Source organism: Anser brachyrhynchus (assembly GCF_964034855.1).
Source record: "Anser brachyrhynchus genome assembly, chromosome: 13".
Lineage (NCBI taxonomy): Eukaryota > Metazoa > Chordata > Aves > Anseriformes > Anatidae > Anser > Anser brachyrhynchus.
Genome location: NC_137708.1, coordinates 9186517 through 9207260, shown reverse-complemented (window position 1 = coordinate 9207260; position 20744 = coordinate 9186517). Strand labels below are relative to the sequence as shown.

General features: G+C 40.5%; 1 protein-coding gene and 1 long non-coding RNA gene across 9 annotated transcripts in view; one reads left to right on the top strand and one right to left on the bottom strand.

The window, feature by feature from the left end:
• The window catches only part of LOC308177070, a 30007-nt gene extending 9563 nt beyond the window's left edge, over positions 1 to 20444 (top strand). The window contains exon 2 of the long non-coding RNA XR_013938843.1: positions 1580 to 20444. This is a non-coding gene — a long non-coding RNA (uncharacterized lncRNA). The remainder of the gene's footprint in view (positions 1 to 1579) is intronic.
• KLHL13 (kelch like family member 13) overlaps positions 15995 to 20744 on the bottom strand; it is a 78260-nt gene continuing 73510 nt past the window's right edge. For all 8 annotated transcript variants that reach the window (XM_080553718.1, XM_080553719.1, XM_080553720.1 and 5 more), the window contains 2 exons: positions 19198 to 19311; positions 15995 to 17530 (listed from right to left, as the gene is read on the bottom strand). In XM_080553718.1, the coding sequence (XP_080409844.1) occupies positions 17043 to 17530; positions 19198 to 19311 (602 nt within the window). In that variant the 3' untranslated portion in view covers positions 15995 to 17042. The remainder of the gene's footprint in view (positions 17531 to 19197; positions 19312 to 20744) is intronic.

The following is a 20744-nucleotide window of genomic DNA, read 5'->3' as shown; positions in this document are numbered from 1 at the left end:
GAAGAAAACAGCACCAGCGATGTCTGTGGCTGGCACCAGAGAGGTGCTGGCAGCTGTGCCTTTGCCCAGGTTGATGCAGCATCCTCTGGCTGGAGACAAGTGATGTTCCCCCAGGCAGGGCGTGATGCACATCCATCAGACAGTGCTGTCCCCCAGCATCTCCTCTGGGCTTGTCACCACCCATGCATTCTCCCCCGTTTTCTGCCTGTACCACGATGACTAAGTACAAACTGCACTGCTGAGACGCATCACTGTGTCATCCAAATGCAAGTGTGAGTACAGGGATAAATGTGACTTCCAAAACCACTGCAGGTTTTGGGTGTAAAAACAATTTTTGATGATAGAGTAAATCATTATACAGAGAAAAATCTCCATGCCTACTGATAAAGTTTTTTCACGACAATCTGCAGTATAACACGGCAACAATCAATCTTAGTAATTCCAGTTAAATCAATGGAAATACCCAGGAAATAATTTAGTCCTGTTTCTTTATTGACATTAAGGTGAATGACAGCATGACTCCTCACTTCTTTTGTTTGTTTTTAACAAGTCTACTGTCTGGACATGAATAATAATCCACCACGTGGACTATTACCAGAGTATTGAAGAAATTTTGGTTCAATTCCTAATCTTCCTGAGACAGGGAAGGCCCTGTCTTCCAAGGACCGCTTTCACTGACTCTGAAAGGTGTCAGGGCTCACCTCCTGCTTCCTGAAGGCTGCATTGCCCCAGGCACGAGATACAGAGAACGAATAGTGGTGGTCATCTACAGGCCTGACTGGACCAAAGCCTGCATCTGTTGGACTGGTCTATCATAGCTCTGTAGAGCTGGGGCTGCATTAAATAAATAAATAAAATATTATAGAAGATTTTTTTTTTATTTTTTTTTTAAAGAAAGGTCCCTTCACAGACGTCTCCTGGCCATACAGGTGGGATCCTGCTTCCATTGACCAGAAGAAAAGGCTGTGAAATCAATGAGGTTGGATGGCATCTGAGTTTCACATGTGCCAAAATTAACTCAGTAAGCTGTTAATGCCACAGCAGAGTTTTGCAAGGCAGGTTATTTGTAAAGTTATTAAAAAAATAAATAAATTTGAATTGGGAAAGTGAGTAGATATTATGAACTCCAACTGAAAACTTTAAAGACAGTTCACTAACTAAAGAACACAAGGAAAACAAAACAAACAAAAAAGAATAAAGCTCGGAGGCTTTTAATACTATATTTATCAGATAATCTAAATATAATAGCTAAATCCATCCGACTAAAATATTGTCTTTAACAGGCTTAAGTTTCAACAATTCATTTGCTATTTTTAGTGACTACATGAAATCAGTCAGCAGCTTGATTTTTTTTAAAAACAAAGACAAATGTTAAATTATTATCTGTTTAAAGAAGCCCAAATCACAGTGGGTGAACACAGAAAAGGAAAGCAATAGCAGAGAAAGATGTAAAACCTAATTAAAGACCTTTGGCTGCTGCAGAATAGAAAACCAATTAAAGACCTCCTTTTGCCTAGAAAAGTCCCAGAAGAAATTCCTAAATCTTAATTTGCTTCTGTCTTTATCTCCTTTGTGACAGGTCTCTGAAGTCTCCCTGCAAAGGCAGGAAGATAGGAGAGGAGTGAGTAGAGGCACACGGGGCTGTCTTCCCCCTCTGCAAGCAGAGACGGCTGGACTGCGATCTTTAATTATGGAGCATGATCGGATGCTCCTTTAGAGAAAGGCCTTTTAAAACCAGAGCTCTATTTAAAATCTGATAGGCAAGCCTCAATACCTTGCTGCTGAGTATAGCCTTTGTGGCTGAAGAAGGATGACGTTCAGCCCAGGCCATGCCTGGAACCCACCTCCTCGTGCCAGCAGTTTCAGCTGTTCCTGGCTTGAGCCACGCTGGGTAAAACAACTGCAGCACAAGCAAGAAGTCAAACTGAAATTTTCAACTTTATTCAGAAAAGAAAAACATTATAAAAACCAGCACAATTCTATCCTGCTGCGAGGGGATACTGCTTTAGCACTTTGCGAGACACCTGATAGCATTTTGTTTTATTACTGCAGAGAATTGTCAAGGAGAAAGTGTAAGGACATTCAGGAGGAGCCTTGTTACAGGTTTGTATTTAATTTAAGAATCTAGTCTAATTCCTTAGTAGTTTTTGTTGTTTTTGTTATTGTTAAATTAACATTTAATTCTTTGCTTGCTATTTGAATGAATTCATACCTGTGGCCAGCCAGAGAAGACAAAACTGGAACTTACAGTTCTGGGGGTGCTATGCTGCGTGTAAGTAATGACTAATCTTTACCTCTTACATGGATTTTGACATTTATTAGTTTTATTTAATACCACTTTTTGTTCTGTATGACAACCTCATTATGACATGGATTTTGACAGTCACAACCACAGCAAATGCAAAGACCCAAAGGAACCAGAGTGCTCCGCTCCCAGTCGTACACTGGGACCGCAGCCTGTCCTCTGTGCCCCTGCAACTGAGCACAGCTGCCACCCTCCCAAGCACTGCGAACATGACTATCAGCAATCCCACATCATCAGCACCCTCTGAAATACGACCTGGGAGCTGGTGCTGTGCCAGACAGGGAGCATCCCGGGACACAGGCAGTGCACACCCGTGAACGTGATGCCTAACTGGAGCAATACAAAAGTCCCTTCTCTCCCTGCACAACTTCACCTTTCACTGAATACCCCCTTGCTCCTGTTGCTGTATTCCCTTTTCCTTCACGTTTTTAGACCTCTAGTATGTCTTGTAATTTCCTTCCCAGTCAAAACAGACTCAGTCTTTCCAAGCTGTGCTGAGCCCTGTGGCCAGGTCAGCTCCCCTCGAGGTTGCTGGTGACCCTGCTCACCCACCCCCTCTCACATGCTCTGGGCTCCTCACCTGGAGGAGGAGAATTAGTATTTTCTTAGCAAAATGCTATCAGGTGATGGATGAATGACAACAGCAGTTTCTGCAGGGAGATCCTATCAGTATTTCTTGAGCTGGAGGATCGCTGGAATTTTCTTGTTATAGCATGCATCCATGAGGCTTTGCAGAGAGCATCTTGGGCATTTCAGGTGCTTTCATTGTCTTTCCTGCTAAAGCTCCGTGCTTTATCCAGGTAATCAGCCAGAGAGAACAGGCCTGCCTCTAGTCAGACACAAGGAACTAACACAGTGCTGCTACTTACCAGCAATTACATAAAGCAAACTTTGTCCTTCAAAAAATATTGAGTTTACCTGTTGGACCACATGAACTCTAGAGATCCTTTCCAACTTCAACCGTTCTGTGATTCTCTGATATTTATAACTTGTGCTCACAGCAACTTTGCTCTCTTTGCTTGTGCACATCATGACTGCAGCTGCAGGCTTGCTGCCTTCAGTGAGCCATGCTGGGGACGCACTCACACTGTTCTATTCTTGCTCCCAGCCCCGGGTGGACACTGGGCTCTTGCTCCCCCCACGGACAGGGCACCCAGCCTGCCAGCCGCTGCCCAGAGGAAAAGGGAAATTTTCTGCGTCAGAAGGGCACATTGGCTGTAACTCAGGTGAGATGCAGGTGAGGAAAAGCAGCAAGGCACAAGCACCCCAGAAACATGCATCCCATTCTGAGCAGCTCAACTCTCTGCAGAGAAACAGATACCAGACCAGGCTCTTCCATAGCATACAAGGACAAGGGTTTTCCACTCATGCAAATAATCAGACCCTGCCACTGTCAGGGTAGAGTGACAGGGACACACGTGGGATTCATTGTGTACATGGAGCTCACTGCACACACGAGCTCATCGATACGGAGCTGCTGTTGGAGACGTCCACATGCAAGCGTGTGCAGGCTGGGGTCCCCATGCACATAAGCCAGGCAGCTGTAGGCTGCAGATTGTTACTGGGTGGGTGCTGCTGTTACGGTGCTGGCCATCAGCAACTCCTGTACGCATTCACAGGTGTTACCCACACAGATGAGAGCTGGAAAACGTAATAACAGTCTGGGGAACAGCTTTCATTGCAGCACCTCCCCCCAAGGACAGGGACACAGAGGGCGAAGCTTTTTGCTCAGGGACCAGCTGTGACCCTGAGGTCTCACTCTTAGGCATGCCTCAGGGTTCTGGTGGTCATTTTGCTTCAGACAGGCGTGCTTGTCATTGCTTAGCATTTGTAAGCAGGCCTCAGGGATCATTTTCACGAACCAGGGTGATGAGTCATCTGATCAGCATGCTTTCCCACACAAGTGAGTCTTGCTACCTCACTTGTTACATGAAAAAGACAGCTTTTATTTGGGGACAGCAGTTTTAATCCTGCTGGAGGAGAAAAGCCATCAGGAGTTCATTCAGTGCAGTTCGGGGGAAGCTCTGCAGATCAGCTCTCAAGAGGTCAGGCAACTGAGAGGCAACTCCAATTGGGAATTAACCCATTTTGCAGTTGCTGCTAAACCTTGGATTTAATTATTTTAAAGGAAGCATTTTAATTCCCATCAGTACTCTTTCCGAGACCTCCTAGCCTCAGAGCAGGTCCATTTCCACAAAGGCAGCTTCACAGCTTTCTCGAAAGTAGGTCAGATGCAGAGCTCAAGGGATCCCATGCCACCAGACCCATGCAGCCACTCCAAGACCATCAGCCTCAAGGGCTCTTTTACACACAGAAATAGGCTTCCACCCCCCGCACACCCCCCGCTGGTACAGCTAAAAGTAATTTTCTTTTATGCTAAGCCTTTATTCCTGCACAACAGACTGTCCTGAGAGAAGGATGGAGAGGGTCTTGTCTAGAGGTTTGTGTATTGTAAGGTCACAGCAGGCTTTTCCTTACGTAAGTCACTAATAGCATGGCTAGACATACTGAATGACATAAAAGTCTAGAGTGGACAATTAAATATAATTTCAGTGATACTTATCCTACTTGGAAAGAGTACTGGTTTTACAATGTCTAATCTTTGCAAAATGTCTGTAAATTAATAGCAATATTTAATGTGACCATGTCTCCTGTTGGTGGTCTCGTTAGTTTGTCCTCTTGTTAAAAATACTCTTGGTTTGTCTCCAGGAATACAGTAATTCTCATTAGCAAATCATGGTTAGTCTTATCTAATGGAACAGCACAGACTAATATATGTGGAAAATACATAAAAGAAATTAAATGATGGCTTTATGCCTTTCTGAGTGGTAAAAATAGTCAAAACGATATGTTATTTTCTTTTCAAAATGCCTAAACCTAAAATCCCCAACCCACTACATGAAAAAGCTAGCAATAATCTCATGCATGTATAAGTTATACCGTACACCTCATTGTGCTCAAAGCACATGTCACACCCACAGCTGCATCCTTTCATTACTCGTGACACCTCTTAGAGGTCCTTGACACAAGCCATACTGACCTGGCAGGGGTACGTGCCAGCTGGAAACAACACAAAGTGCTCCAGTTATACACCAGGCTCATTTTGGCTTAAGCTGCAGCTTTCTAATGTTTCTCCATTACAAGAACTTGGCCTCTGATCTACAGGCAGTTACTGGTTGGATTTCCCCAAAGTGGGTCTTTCACGTCATCCCTGCAGAAATACTGCAGTCTGTGGGAAGCAGCACAAGCACTGCAAAGTCCTTTCACGTTAGTCCTAATTTGCAAAAGGATACATTTTACAGAAATTTTAAAGCATCTAGTGGAAATTCTTAAGACTATACCGAGTACCTCCCATGAAGTAGGCTGGTCAGGGCACCCCACTGTTACATAATGGCTGGGGCTTGACTGCTGCATAAACCAATACCTGCCTTTCCCCTGTCTCTCAAGATCTGTTCCCTCATATTTACCAGCAACAAAACCTATTTGTTTGTTCAGATGATGTATGGGCAAGCGAGAAAACAGCTAGTTACTATGAAAAACAACATCAGGAGGACAAAACCAATCACAGCCACAGGTTTATTTTTATTGTCATAACAGACTACCCATCAGTGAAGGGATGTAATGATGCTTCTTGAAATGCACGGCGATGCTTTGGGGGTATAAAACAAACAAAAACAAAAAAAACACCACCAACAAAAACAAAACAACAACAGCAACAACAACAAAAAAAACACACAAAAAAAAAATGAGGGCCAGACTTTCAGATTTTATCTGGCACTAGGCCTCTCTGGGGATCTGGTTAGACAGCAAAAACCACTTTGCATGCAAGAGCTTGTTTGCCTTCTCTGCTTCATTTAGTTTCTGTATTGAGGAAATGAAGTGACCACAGTAATTTTCACAGTTCCCAAAGGGCAGCCAGTTTGGAGATCACCCATTCAAATAGCACGGCTGAGCGAGGAGCAGCAAGCAACAACTGAAGCAGGCCAATGCTGCCAGGTGGATCGGTGCTGAATCTGGCCCCTCTAACAGACAGACATGGAGGCTGTGAGAGACAATGCTGAGCACACCATCAGCAAGCCATACTGCAAATAGGATGCTCCCTTTGCTGGAGGAGAGCTGAGCTACAGGAGAGAGTTGAATCTATAGGGTACCAAGGCAGCCTTGCAACATGGCGTGCACTGAGTGCTTCCACAAGCCTCACCACTTTCTTTAAGCAGTAAAATTCTAGGAATCCATCAAACAGGCTAAAACGTAAGCAATACTTTTACTGAAGTTGCTTTAAAATCATGGTAGTTTTCATAAAAAGTCTCATTTTACCAGTAATTTTATCATATTGTTTTGGTTTAGAAAAAGAAAAATTCCTTCACTGCTTAGCCACAAACAAAACTCACACCACCCTATGCCTGTAGTAATGCAAGGAATACACTCCAGATTATTATTTTTTTTTAAGCCTTATATTGCTTGAAATAGCTTTTCAAGACATGTAGATCTGATTTATTATCCCCACAAAAACATCTCAAATTGTACCATACCATTCACTAGGGATGGAAGGAAAATGACCCTTAAATGAACATACGACATTGCGTCTGAGTATTAACACCTTATTCAACTGAGGGAAAGGAGTTTCCTTGTTACATCCTTCATGTTTATCAGGTTACTCAGATATGAGCACCTGATTACTGGTGACATATTCTAACAGGTAACCAAAGTTACTTTTATTGAGCAAGTAAACTGTAAAGCTTCTTCGTGTGGTTAAAGAATACATTTGGCCTTACATTGTATGTGCTTGCATTACTGGAGTCCTCCTGTTATGCAGACCTGGTAAATGAAGCACAAAGGTGTCAGGCAGTTTGAAAGGTCTGAACAGTACAAACACTGCTGGTGAAATGGCTCATGCGCGTGTACATTTTCTAAGAACAAGTTGTCACTGCAAACTACTGTACCTCTGCAGTGTCTTAATGATGGAAAGCAAAGACGGGAGATTGCTTGGAAGTGGTAAAGCATTTCCTACAGGCAATGAGGACGACCAGGGCTGGCATTGCCATATATTTGCCCAGTGTGGTGAATATTTTTACAACCACATGTTGAAGTAAAGGCCATCATCTATGATGGAACAAGCACTAAAAGTAGAAGAAAAAGAACATTTCGTTGCTATTCAGTCACTCGATTTTTCTATTTAGCCATTCAAGGTGGTCTGATTTTTTGTCGTTCCCCCCCCCCCTTTTTAAACAATTATCCTACTCCACCTTGACAGCTTGTTTACAATTTGTTTCTACCCACAGACAGCTGACAGATGTGATGTGATTAGCAAGACAAGCCAGCCTGAATACAGAGCAGACAGCACAGCAGAAGACACGCAACAGGACTGCAAGCTACTTTGCACGCTTCAACATACTTACAAGTGTCAAAGTATTCTTCTGAAACTAGAGACATACATTAACTCCTACAACTCCATACAAGGTGAGGTTTCAAAATTGACTGCATTTAGGAGGAAACCCAGTTGCTTATGAATAATAGAGAAGAAGTAGACAGCTTTTTGCAGCTTGACTCTTTCAGTCAGAAACACTTTCAGTTCAATTCCACTACTGCTAGCAGAGTTACTAAAATAATTACTGCAGTTCAGCTTGTGCACTGGTGACCTTCTCCTTGATGCCACATCTGCAATGCCATGGTAACAGGAACCTGTGCCATGGGTACCGCAGGCTACCACAACTGCTCTGATCTGCAGGAGCAGAGGTGCCTGTGGTGAAACACTCCCCTCCAATATTCTGAGCTGTCATACATAAGGTCATCTGCCTATTTTTACAAGCAAAAGGGTGCGACAATGAATAGGAAAAACAAAGAAATCACCTAATAAACCCAAATGAGCATCTCAAGCATTAGGAAATCCAGAAACACAGGGTCTCACTTACTATGGTCTTCACATTGCATGCTTTATTTTCTCAAAGCAAAACAAAAAATAAAGAAGGGATGAACAACTCCTGGCTCAGAGTATAGCTAGCTGAGATGCCACCATGTTTTTTCGGGCGGGATTTTTTGTTACTCATCTGGAAAGCACGGAAGTCCTCACACCCCTTGCACAGCAGTGCTATTTCAACACAGCTGAAGCCTAGCTGGGTTTCAACTGCCTCCCATGCTCAAGAGCGATGTCTCAGAGACAGGAAGGGCATCTTGCACTGCGTTAGGCATTTAGTCTGTACTACACCAGACCTTCACTCAGTTACTCCTGCAATGAACCCAGTTACTTGGTTACTTGCACCAATTCAAGAACTGTTCTCATAAAACCACCTAATAAGGCTCTCCCATCCTTTCTGTGTGTGGTCAGTACAGCTACTTGACAGTGTAGGGCTGTTGAGAATAAACAGACAAAGAAAACAAGTTCTTCAAACCCTAACATGCATCAAGAGCATGGTAAATTTTTTTATACGTAAGGGAACCACAAACTTTCCAGGTGGCTTAGAAAAGGTGCAAGAAAGGGAAAGGTCTTCCTTTAGCAAATAGGAGAGTTAAGGAAATGCAGATGCATTACACCCTCCGACTGTGACAGTCCTTGAATGCAGCTTGTGGACATCCAGGGCCAACAGTGCCCCTCCAAGACTCAGACCTGCTCTCACTAGATCTCAAACAGATAACAGTGCTTTTTAGTGTAAAGTTGAAGAGCCACGCTGTTGGGAGGTCACAGATCACTGGAGGTACATGATGCTCCTGCTCTCCATGCACTGGTTTTGCCCTCCGATTGCAACATTTGTGGCTTCTTCCAGCAATTTTTCTCCCCTCACTCTCAGTACACATTGTGCTAGTTAGTTTTAGTACTATAGAGATTTATCTTCACTATTCGCTTTCATTCTTGTATCACATGAAGCATTCCTCTACTTAATATTAACTCATTTCTGTGGCCAGGAATAAGATGAACAGAGGGTTTAATGGTTAGATATTGCAAAGCCAGTTCTATGTGGAGCATGAGGTGGAGAAAACTCAAGACCAGGGGCCCCTATAAGAGGTAAGTCCTGCAATTATTTTTTTTTTTTAAAGTTGCTTGCCTATTGACAGACTGATTTTATATACTGCTCAAAATTGTAACTACTTCTTTTCCCTTCAGCCAGTGCACTGTTAAAGAACCTGGAATTTGTCCCAGAGACCATATGACACACGTCATCTCTATCATATTATTCACATTCCGGAAAGTCCATATTTATACGAGTATAAATATGGAATAGGAAAGTGAAACGTGATTCCTTAAGAACTGCATTTTCTGGAGTAACCCTAAGCTGCAGGATGCTGCCCTTTATCAAACACCATAGCTTCTTATGCCACATGGTGTTAACAGAAGACTAAAAAGTTCATCTTGATCTGGAATAGGCAGCAAAAATGAGGAGCTCTAGTTAGAGCTCCCAGCTTTAATGCCCCATCCAATGAAAATGTATGTTTACAAATAGGATAGGCTTTCTTTGGAGAGAAAGTAAGGAGGGGGAGAGCAATGAGGGCTGCAGCATTTTTTTTTTCCCCTCATCAGCAACACTAAGAACAGGACATATGCTTGGCGATACAAGGAGGTCACAGTCACATTCCTAATTGCTTAGCCTCTGCATGCCCCAGCATGCCTGGAATAAGACAAAATGCATGTGAAATATTTAAAGACTGGGCAGAATTAACCCCCTCCTAAAGCAGTGACTGTAAAGTGCCAAAACAGAGTGGTTTTGTCTATAAAACCTCTAATAATTACCTCCACTTGCAATCACTGCACCTAAAATTCACCCTACATTTTGGAGAGCCAAGATTCAAATAATTCCTATGAACTATCAAAGACTAATAAATAATTTTTTTCTTTATTCCTGTTGGATGAAGAGATTTCCAGGGCTTCCCCCCCTCTTCACAGGAGGCATAGTAGGAGCCCTGCTCATCCCTGCTCAGAAAGCGCCAGAGGCACAGCTGGCACTGCGGCATCCTACACTCCCAATCCCTCCAGTGACCTCCAGTTTTCCAGGGCTGAGGCTGGAGTCTCACCCGAGGAAGAGGCGGGTGCACAACGGTCACTGGCATTATGCAGCTGTTCCCACTGAGGAGAGCAGATCCGTCCTCAAGGCAGGTGCACAGGGCTGGGATTTAAGCCTTGCTGCCTCAGAGCAGACAAGTGCGCATTGTTATTCCACCGCATATGACAAAAGCCACTGCTCTGGGAATAATGCAAAAATGTTTGATTTTTTACTTTCCCAGCACTGTGTCACTGCAGGCCAAATGGAAACCTTGTGGGCTATTAAACAAGATAAATTTGACAGGATTGTAAATCATAAAATTGTCTCAAATTGCAGAGCTGCTGACAGCATATACTATAATCCAGTTGGCATCTGATGTTTCCTTCATTTCTTCTTGCCACAGGATGAAATATCCCTTCCTTAAAACTCTCCACAGCAAAAACAAAAAGCAGCAATGCAAAAAAAAACAAAACCCTGAATGATGAACCAAGATCTGACCTTTCATCTTTCCTTTGAAAGGGTCAACTAAATGCAATGTTATAGCACTAACAGAAACTGGCTTTAAAAAATGGTTACAAAAAACGTATATCCCCTTATTTTCTATATAATTTTAAAACGTTATTCAAAATTGACTATAAAGAAAACTGGCTCATGGGGACTAGAGCTTCATCCATGTGATCACTGCAGAAAAGCGAGGCATTTGTTATACTTGAGACATCACAAACACAGTCAAGTGTTAATAGTGTAGCATACCAACAGAATCAATCCGTCTCTTACAGGGACAGACATAGGGATTTACTTGTCTTTAGCTACAGCAACAATCTTTTCATCGCTAATATCCTGAACATGTCTAAAGGAGAGCAACTCTTCCTTTTCTTTCTAGAAAGATGGGCTTTCAAATTCAGATGTTGACTTTTCTTTCTTAACTGCAATTAGGAAGCTGCTTTGATTTTCCCTCCAAGTTCAGTTTTCCTGTCCCTAATGCAGGTTCTTGTTCCTTTGAAGCTGGGAGAGCATCACCCTCAGCAAGTCTTTGTAGGCAAAAAGGGAGCCTTACAGGCAGAGACTGAGTAAACCTCACAAAAGGGAGCCTTACAAGCAGAGACTGAGTAAACCTCACAAGCTATTGCTCTACCCACCTATTAGCAAGGCATATACATTATTTTTTTAAAAAGAGCTACATAGGCATTATTTGCAGAATTATCTGAAAGACTATAATGCTCAAAACTGGAAAAAGTTAGAAAGCACAGGCTACAATAATTTGCATTTAAATGTCTGATCCAGGGTAGATCTGTTCCCCACAGCAACAAAGTACTTTTTTTTCAGATGTATTCTGTTGCTAAGAAAAGGGAGGACCCATCTTTACCACATGTAATGATGCAGCATGGGAACCTGCACCCATTAGCAGGAGTTGCATGACTTTGTAATGATATGGAAAGCTGTCAAAAGCCAGTGGCGAAAACTGCAGGGGTTATGAGAAATCTGGAATGGTAGACTGACAGGCACTACATAAGAAACATGGGAAGTGGAGTCAAGTGATCAGTGGTGTTTATTTTTGTGGATAAAATACGTAAGGAAAGTTATTTCCACACTTCTAAGAGGTTACAAGCAATGAAATGAAAACAGAAAGCTTTTTATTATTATTTTTTTTTAGAGATGTTTAACAAGGGAAGTAAAGACAAAGCTGTTAATATAACAAAGGCCAAGTATTTTGGAACAATAACTGGGAACACATTAACATGGACTGATTTTAAGTTTTTCCTTAACTCATTAATACTGCTCTGAGAGTTAGCATTTAAAATCTGAAATGTTCCTACAGTTTTTTGCTACCATGTTGTGCAGACAGCTGAGTGTAAATAAGCTTGCTCTCCACTGAGGTCTGGAAAAAATGACAAAGTTCTGAACCTCCTGCCTAAAATTTTCATATGGGCACAGAAGAGAGAAAGGGCAGAGGCAATGGCCAAGCAAGAAGTTCTTTGTTTTTGCCTGAAATCAACCAACAGCCAGTATGGAAGATGGGATAGGTTCTTTTACACTTGCCCAGAAATAACAGATCCCAGCTAGTGCAGAATGCCGCAGTTAAGGGAGAACACCCACTGCCCACATAGCGATATAGCCCTGTTAAGAGTGCAAGCAGGTATGAACAAGTGAGGTCTGGTTCACCTAAGCCAACTTAAAATTATTTAAAATAATTCCAGACAACCTGAGAGTTTATTGTCCAAAATAAACCTCTGAACCATGCCAACTCTAAAAAAATGCTTTTCTCTGCCTACAATTAGTTTTACTCCTCAAACTAGCTTTGTGTGTTTCCAGTCCCAAACATTTTAATTTGAGATTTTTTTCACAGTACAAACAGAATACTTCAAAATGGATAAGAAACACAGCCCTGAATAGAAAACTTTTTAACGATTATGTGGATAGTCTGATGGCATGTAGTTTGTAAGGAATGGAACCTCTCACTCCTGCTCCAAGTTCACAGAACCGTTACTCATTTAATGAATAAAGTGAAAAACAACAGCAGCAATAAATACTCCCAAAGATGAAGAAAAAAACATTTAGGATCATAAATAATACACACAGGAAGAGGAAATCCCCATTCCATATTATCCCTTCTGGAATGTCAACCATGCACGGGTCCTGCCTAGCACTACTCCCAGGTTATCTGGGCTTTCGTCTACAAACTGCTTGGTCACCAAGCAACTCTGGAAAACTCCTGCCTATCCTACCATTATTGGAATTCCTGACAAAAACTTGCTATGTTGTTTTAATGGGTAAGATATGTTGTGGAACAAATCCCATTGTGTTTTACCCTGAAGAGGTAAATAGCAAGCCCACCAGAGTTGGACAGCAAAAGATAGAGCCTACAGGCTGAGAAAAGTTCAGAGTGTGAGACCGGAACCTATGAACCAACGCCAGTCAGTGAAGTCATCCCAGTTCCCTCGTTTGTTTTCAAAACTGTGATCACCTTTTCTCAGTTATCAAAGATCCTGCAACAGTAATGGGACCAAAGAACCTCATTATTAAGCAAAGCATACATAACTCTGCATTTCAAGACTTCTCTGCCTTTATCTACATGCAAAGGAATAATCATTCACATTTCGGCTTAACTAACGCGCGCACACAAAAATCTGAGAAGTTACGTATACCATGCAAGTAACACCTACACAGAGCATGAAAATCGTAAAGTGCTACGTAAGAAAGTCTTACTCTTTAGATCTCTGGATTATCTATTACTACACACAGACTAAAATGCCACATAAGGTGCAAGCAATTAAAAAATGGGAGAGGCATTACTCCTTCAACAAGTATGCACCTTTTTACTAGCTTAAACCTGTTTATATAACTGATTTCCAAGTACACATAAGCTAAATTATGATTACATTTATCAAAAAATATTACATGCCAGCAGACTATTTCTTGTGATGTGGTCCTCACACCAAGGGAGAAAAGCTTCAGCTTTATCAATCCTGGTTAGGAGCAAGAGATGCCAGCTACAAAACAAAAGAATTAAAAAAAACTGGCAGTCAGCAGTCAAACACCAATGCAAAGATGCAGTAATTATCAGCTGGAAGTTAAGTAGTAATAACAGAATAGAATGAACTTTGCAAAGAAACTGCTCTGTAAGCTTTCCTTGGGTTTTCCGTTTTCTCTTCCCATCACTTGTCTTATTTCAATACATTACACATGGGAAATGTCGTCTTGAATGTCTTGAGTTGTTCAAAGTACTGTGTTTCTTTGCAAGAATATCAACCAGATCTTTTGATGAGCTCTGGATGGAAGAGAGCACTTCTGGCATTTGCTGCTAATTGGGAACCAAAAAAAAGTCCAAATGAATTCCAAGATTGTAATGAGATTGTAATGTGGATCTGACATAATAAAGACAGGGTAGACAGCTCCAGTGGTTCTCCCAGCCAGCACATTGAGGTAGTCTTATTCACATTCACATCAAATAGCTACTAATTGCTTTTCATCCAGATGCTTTTCTAATTTAGGTACTATAACTACAAAATAGAATTATTCAAGATCTATGAGAAAAGAAGGGGCTGCTTATTATCTGGGCACTGCTGGCACTAGATGCTACAGTGGGCTTACTCTTCATAAAAACAGCTCTACTGAATTTGGAGACAACATATGCTACAGCTATATGCACACCTGCAGCTCTGGATTCAGAGACAAAGGGTTTGTTATGGTGTGGTTAAGAAAGATGCTTTCAATAGGCAAAGTCATTTCATACTGCATTACAGAAGAAAACAGGTTGCAGTCTCTGGCAAATCTTTGATGTTTGCTTTTCACACCTGGTGAGTATGTTAACTAATGTCATTATGAACACTTTAATCCAGAGGGAGATATAAAAATATTCAAAGATTAAAGATTTTATTGAAGCACTACACTTAATCTATGCTGTGTCCAACGCTGATGACAAAATGATGTGCAAAAAAAAAAATCCTATTCTACCTAAAGCGGAGATAATGCATCACTAAAAAATAAAAATAAATCTCTACATCGCGGCAATGTACCAGCTCCTGGGTTATTCTCAAGGCTCAGACAAAACGTTGATGTCCCGACCTCTAACCACGTCTTAATGGAGAGAAACCACCCAAAGCTTCTTCATAATGGAGAATACCAGTGAAGATACCCAATTCTAAAGAGTGCATCTCCTCATCCCCAGCATACAGACAGCACACTGTACATTATCCAAGAGGAGTTGCAACTACTTCAACTACTTTACTGTTTAATAAAATAGAATAAGTTGGAATCTGGATTTCAGAGGATTTAAAGTCAAGCAGTCTCTAAAATCCTGTATCTGACTTGGAAAAAATTCAGTAGCATGTAACGCATACTTATGTGACTTGCATACTTAAGTGACAGAGCAACATTTTCCTATCTAGCACTTTGCACAGCATCTGAAGTATTCTTAAGGTGACAAGTCTGTTCATCTTGACTGGCTGTTCTCCAAGAACATCCATCCACTGGTGTAACACTTCCACCTGCAACGGTCTTGCACAGCTACACAGAATTAAGATTTTTTTCTTAAGAGAAGGAATTGCTTTCAATTTTAACCAAAGTAATTACTAAACCTAGAGCTTATGCATACATTTTGGTAGTGACCATAACTGGTAAACTAGATAAAGAATAAATATCAGTATTTCCAAAACTGACACCATAATAATACTGCTGCTTGATTCATCAAGCAGGGACAAAATCCAAACAGCATGCTCCCAATACGTCTATTAAGCTTTATGTGGTTATTGGTAATAGGTAGCACAATAAGCTGATTTAAACAATTTTCCTCTATAACCATGTTTGTTAGGAAAAACACTTGTAACACAATGGGAAGTTTAGGACAATCACGATGGTATTAGCCTTATATAAGCACACAGAGCTACAGTTTGTCAGCAGTGCACTGTATTTTGGAGCAGATAAAAGATTTCTATAAAATTTGCACTGCTACATACATAGGCAGTAGTTCTCCATGAAAAGAATTAAGACAGTTTTTTGTGTTTTGTTTTTCTCTGGTCCTTAACAATAAAATGGACACATCAGGCCAAAATAGTTTCTTAAAAGTAGGTCAACAATACCCATTCACGATCGTTTCTGCATTGGTTTCCTAGCAAATTAATCTACCCACACAGATATACGTAATGCGTATCCTGGATACAGTGAGGCAGAGAAAGAAAACCAAATACATTAATGAGGTAGCTTAGACTGAATAACTGCAGTTAAAAGTTTTATTGAACAAAAGAAGGTAAAATGTGGTAGTCCAAGTTCACTGAGCAAAAGCAGCTCTCCTGCTGAAGCTGCACTTTGTGCTAAATAACCTTATTAACTGAGACTATACAGAGGACACATTATGCAAGTTATCTCAACAGCAAAGGAGAAAAAGATTTAAATTTAAACTGATGGAAAATTTCGGTCAAATTCAGTGGCTTAAGTTAATGTTTCTAGCCCTTATCTAACTATATTCAGTACAGGTGTACAACAGAATGCACAACTGCACTGAATTCCCATTTGATATAGTGTGTGCTCCCATGTAGGCGGAAGCCAATTCCTGAAAAGACATGAATTAAAAATACCCAAATATTTTAAATCTTGTGTTTGAAGCATCACTCAACTGACTCAGGAAAAACACTCGTTATAAAAAACTCTCAGCCTCTACAAGGTCCAATTCCTGTATAGTACTAATATTTTTAATTATTTCTCCCCTCTGCCTAAGAAACTTTGTACGCTCTGAACAAACCCACAACATCAGGTTGGTAAACAGATATGTCAAAAATACTCTGTGAAAAGAGGGAGGTAGCTCAGGCCCCTTGGCAACTTTCTGTCATAGCTAACATTGATGTAGTCTACCTCCCTTTGTAATCTGCAGTTAAAAATGAAAGGAAAATGGATTTTAATTATGAAATTTAGTGAAAGAATGAGTTCAATACAAAGTCTTCAAATGTGACTCACTGGGCTTCCAAATTAAGTTGTAAGGTACCTCACACCCAATACACAACATTAATAACGTACCTAATTCATACATTTTACAGACAATATCTTCCCATTTGTTAAACATTTGGCTCATGTGAGTACATTTTTTTTTGTTAACCACTTGACAAACATTCTAGGCCAGACAAACAGCACAAATAATGTCAAAGTCTTTTTTTCCAGTAATTGTACCAAATGCTGTAGGCTAAGCCTAACAGAAACTACTGAAGAAAAATAATAGACTCCATGATGCAGTGCAAAGGTGTTACTACAACATCGTAAGTCAAGGGATGTTTCTAAGGTGCTGAAAGAGGAGATTCTCTAGACGGTGACCCTGTATTGTCCTCTGGTGGGAAAACAGTAAGAGTGCAGGCTCGAATGCCACCAAGTGATTCTGGAAGGTCAAATACTTTATGCCACTCATCTTTTTCTGGATCATATTTCTGAACTATTTCCACCATACACCGGTTATTCCAAGAATATCCTCCAACAACATAGATTTTATTTTCAAAGACAGCCACCCCAACATCACTTTGCCCACGTAACATGGCAGCAATTGGAGTCCATTGGTCTAGAGTTGGTGAATAATATTCACAGCTTAGAACATCATCATAATCACTTGTTCCTCTAAAGTGATTTCCACCAATAACATAAAGCTTGTCTCCTACAGTACACATGCAATGCAGACCTCTGACGGTTGTCATCGGAGCTTTCTGAGTCCATTTGTCTGTGTCAGGGTCAAAACACATAAGTTCCTTTTGGAAAGTATCATGTGTAATTCCACCTAAAGAAATAAGACACGTTAGAATAGTGCTTACACTAATAGCCAATAAGCAGCAAAAGCATACACTTTAGTGAATGAATCCTGTCTTCCTTAGAAATTCTCCACATTGTCTTAGATTAGTATCAGATACATACTCCACTTCAAATTACATTTTTAATGTACCTTGTTCCTTTAAATTTGAATAAAGAAAGGAGACATGTCTTATACAGTGCTTCATTATATAAAATGCTACTGGCAGATTAAAAGAACAAAAAATTGTTACCCGTGCTTCATTTTGGCAAAATTTTTTAAAACATTTGTTTGGTTTGCTGGTTGTTTCATCATGAAAACAGGAATCCATTTATTTCAATTTTTGATTCAGTGTTACTACATTTTAAGTGGTCCTTACCACAGAGCTTTCTGAAGAAAAACTTAATGATAAAGAAACTAGTGACAAAGAAACAACAAAGGACTGATCTTTACATTTTCATCCCCTAAGTGTCTTGACTCATGGGGATAACTGAGGGGAGAGGTAGAGGAAAAGAAAAATCTATGGCAAGTATACAGCATCTATATGAACAGCCACATTAGGGAGCATATCCATGTGCTTCCTGCAATAGAACAAGAAGAGCAGGGGAAGAAAAAGAGTACAAATAGCAAAACAGTGATTACAAGCTAGCTCGATGGATTTAGGCATAGAAATACAAGCAAGCAGCTGTACTTTAAAGTAAATTTTGAAACAAATTCTTCCTTTTCTACTGGCACAAGGCCACCACACTCCCCGACTCAAAATATCCTAAGAATCAGCCAGCTCCAGCGGATCTCCCCACCAGTTGTCTACAGCTGAACAGTCTTGCCCACCTCCTGCACAGAATTTCAGCTTAGATATTAGTGGACATTCCTTAAAACTGCAGTAGAACATACACAGGGTTATGTCTTCCTTTCACCTTCTCTACAATCACAGAAAGGACAATACTTGTGGATGACAGCAGATGCTAACCTAAAAGTAAGTATTTAGAACAATGAGCCGAAATCATAGGTGCGGCATCTGATCTTTTCCACCACTGGTAGAAAAAATAAAGTTTGAACAGAGCTAGTAGAGATCACTGACAGGCTGAATCTTTAGAAGATGAGCAGATACCAGTCTTTCAGAAAACCTACTTCCCCAGTTTAGGTAAAAAACAGAATGAATCTATAACCTAGGTGACACTTAAGACTAAGAATACTACAGTGAAAGGCTAATGAAAATACAGTCGTCATTTGTAAACTGTGATTAACATTACAACTTATCCCTTTGTGTTATCTGCCTTAGCAAAGGCAGATGTCTTTCTTCAAAGGATTAAAATATCCAACGCTTTCCAAAATGCATCAGCAAGGATGTGTTTAATGGCTACTGCCACATTAGTGTATGTGCTGTTGCTACAAAAAAATGTATTCTGACAGCTGAAGTGAATAACTGCTTTGCAATTAAAAGCTGTTATTTATTATATAATGCATAACCTAATATATATATTTTTTTTCAAACTCCTCAGTATATATGTTATTTGACTGGCTCCATATGAAGTTGTGTCACTACTTACATCACAGCAAACATACTGTGACCAGAGACTAATTCTTATTGTCTCCCACGAAATAGAAAAAGTTAAATAAGTAATTGTTTGATAGAAGTGACATAATTAATTATTTACCTGAAATATACATTAAACCTCCATACACAGTTCCAGCATGACCATAGTGGGGTTCATTCATTTTTGCAACATAGCTCCATTCGTTCATTCTGGGATTATAGCATTCCACGGTGGCTGTTTAAAACAAATGAGAATATAGAAATGTTGAATCTAGCACAGGAATTTGGCTTTCAATATAGTAGTAGTGGCATTAATATATTCATAAACAGAGGAAGTATCAATGGGAAACATTGTTTAGCTGAGAAAGTGTCAAAGGAATTACTGAATATTATGTATAGAGGCAATACAGAAAAAGCCTCAAGCTTTGTCCCAGAGGAACAAAAAGGAATAAAAATCTTGCTTTCTTGCCCTCCACTCATCTCACTCCCGTTCTCACTTGACACATAACCTGGCCAACTCATGAACCCTGCCAGAGGTACAGCCATGGGACACCAAAGAAAATGGTGATTAAGATGGATGCATTCAGCTTTTCTACCCCTTCTTTTTGTACAACTGCCTCTGATGTCTGCTGTAGAGAGACAGAGAATAAACTTTAAACCTGTCTCAAAGAGACTCAATAGATCTGGCAGCCAGAACGTTCTTCTCAGACCCATTTCTTCAGCAACGTTCCACTAACGCAGAAAATCAGGCTAGATGTTCTTAACATTTCCACACTGAAATGGTATTATGCCCTTGAAAGGGGGAAGCAACTGTTGACTAAAAATCTATTATCTTAGCAACATTTTGTTAAGTATGTGTACAGCAACATACAGCACAACATATGCAGACCACTAATTCAAAGTTTACAAAAGCCAGGCTTTAAAAAATACAAGACGAAACACCTGAAACACTACTGAAGCTGTGACAGGGGAGGGTCAGGCTGGATATTTTCCTGGTCAAGAAAAGGTTCTTCACCAAGAGGGTGGTCGGATACTGAAATAGGCTCCCCAGGGCAGTGGTCATGGCACCAAGCCTGCTGGAGTTCAAGACGCATTTGGAAAATGCTCTGCTCTCAGACACAAGGTTTGTTTTTTGGGTGATCCTATGTGGAGCCAGGAGTTGTATTCCATGATCCTTGTGGGTCCTCACAAACTCAGGATTATTTCACGATTCTATGAATTCAGAAAGAAGAGGCACCTGTGTTGACACACAACTCTATTTGTGCAATATTCTTTTGTGAATCGGAACATTAGAATGATCAAAAGATTTATCAAATCAGAAATTGAGAAGGGTAAAAATAATCGTGAAGTTAAAAAAAAAAAACAGAACCCAGGCATCCTTGCAGAAGACAGTTTCAAAGAAGGAATCCTCTCCTGGAAGTGGAATGGAAGAGATGCAGGGTTCCAAGAAAATGTCTACACAATAAGCACAGAAAAATATTAAATAATGGATCTGAGCAAGCTACAGAGACTGACAGCTTGAATAGTATAATACGACCAGAGGGATAAGAGATCCTGAAAAAATACAGTGACCTTATGATGCACAAAGCAATTACCAATAATTGTGTTATCTTAGACATATTAAATCTCATTTTAAATAATTAAGAATCAGATTCTAATGCATGTTAT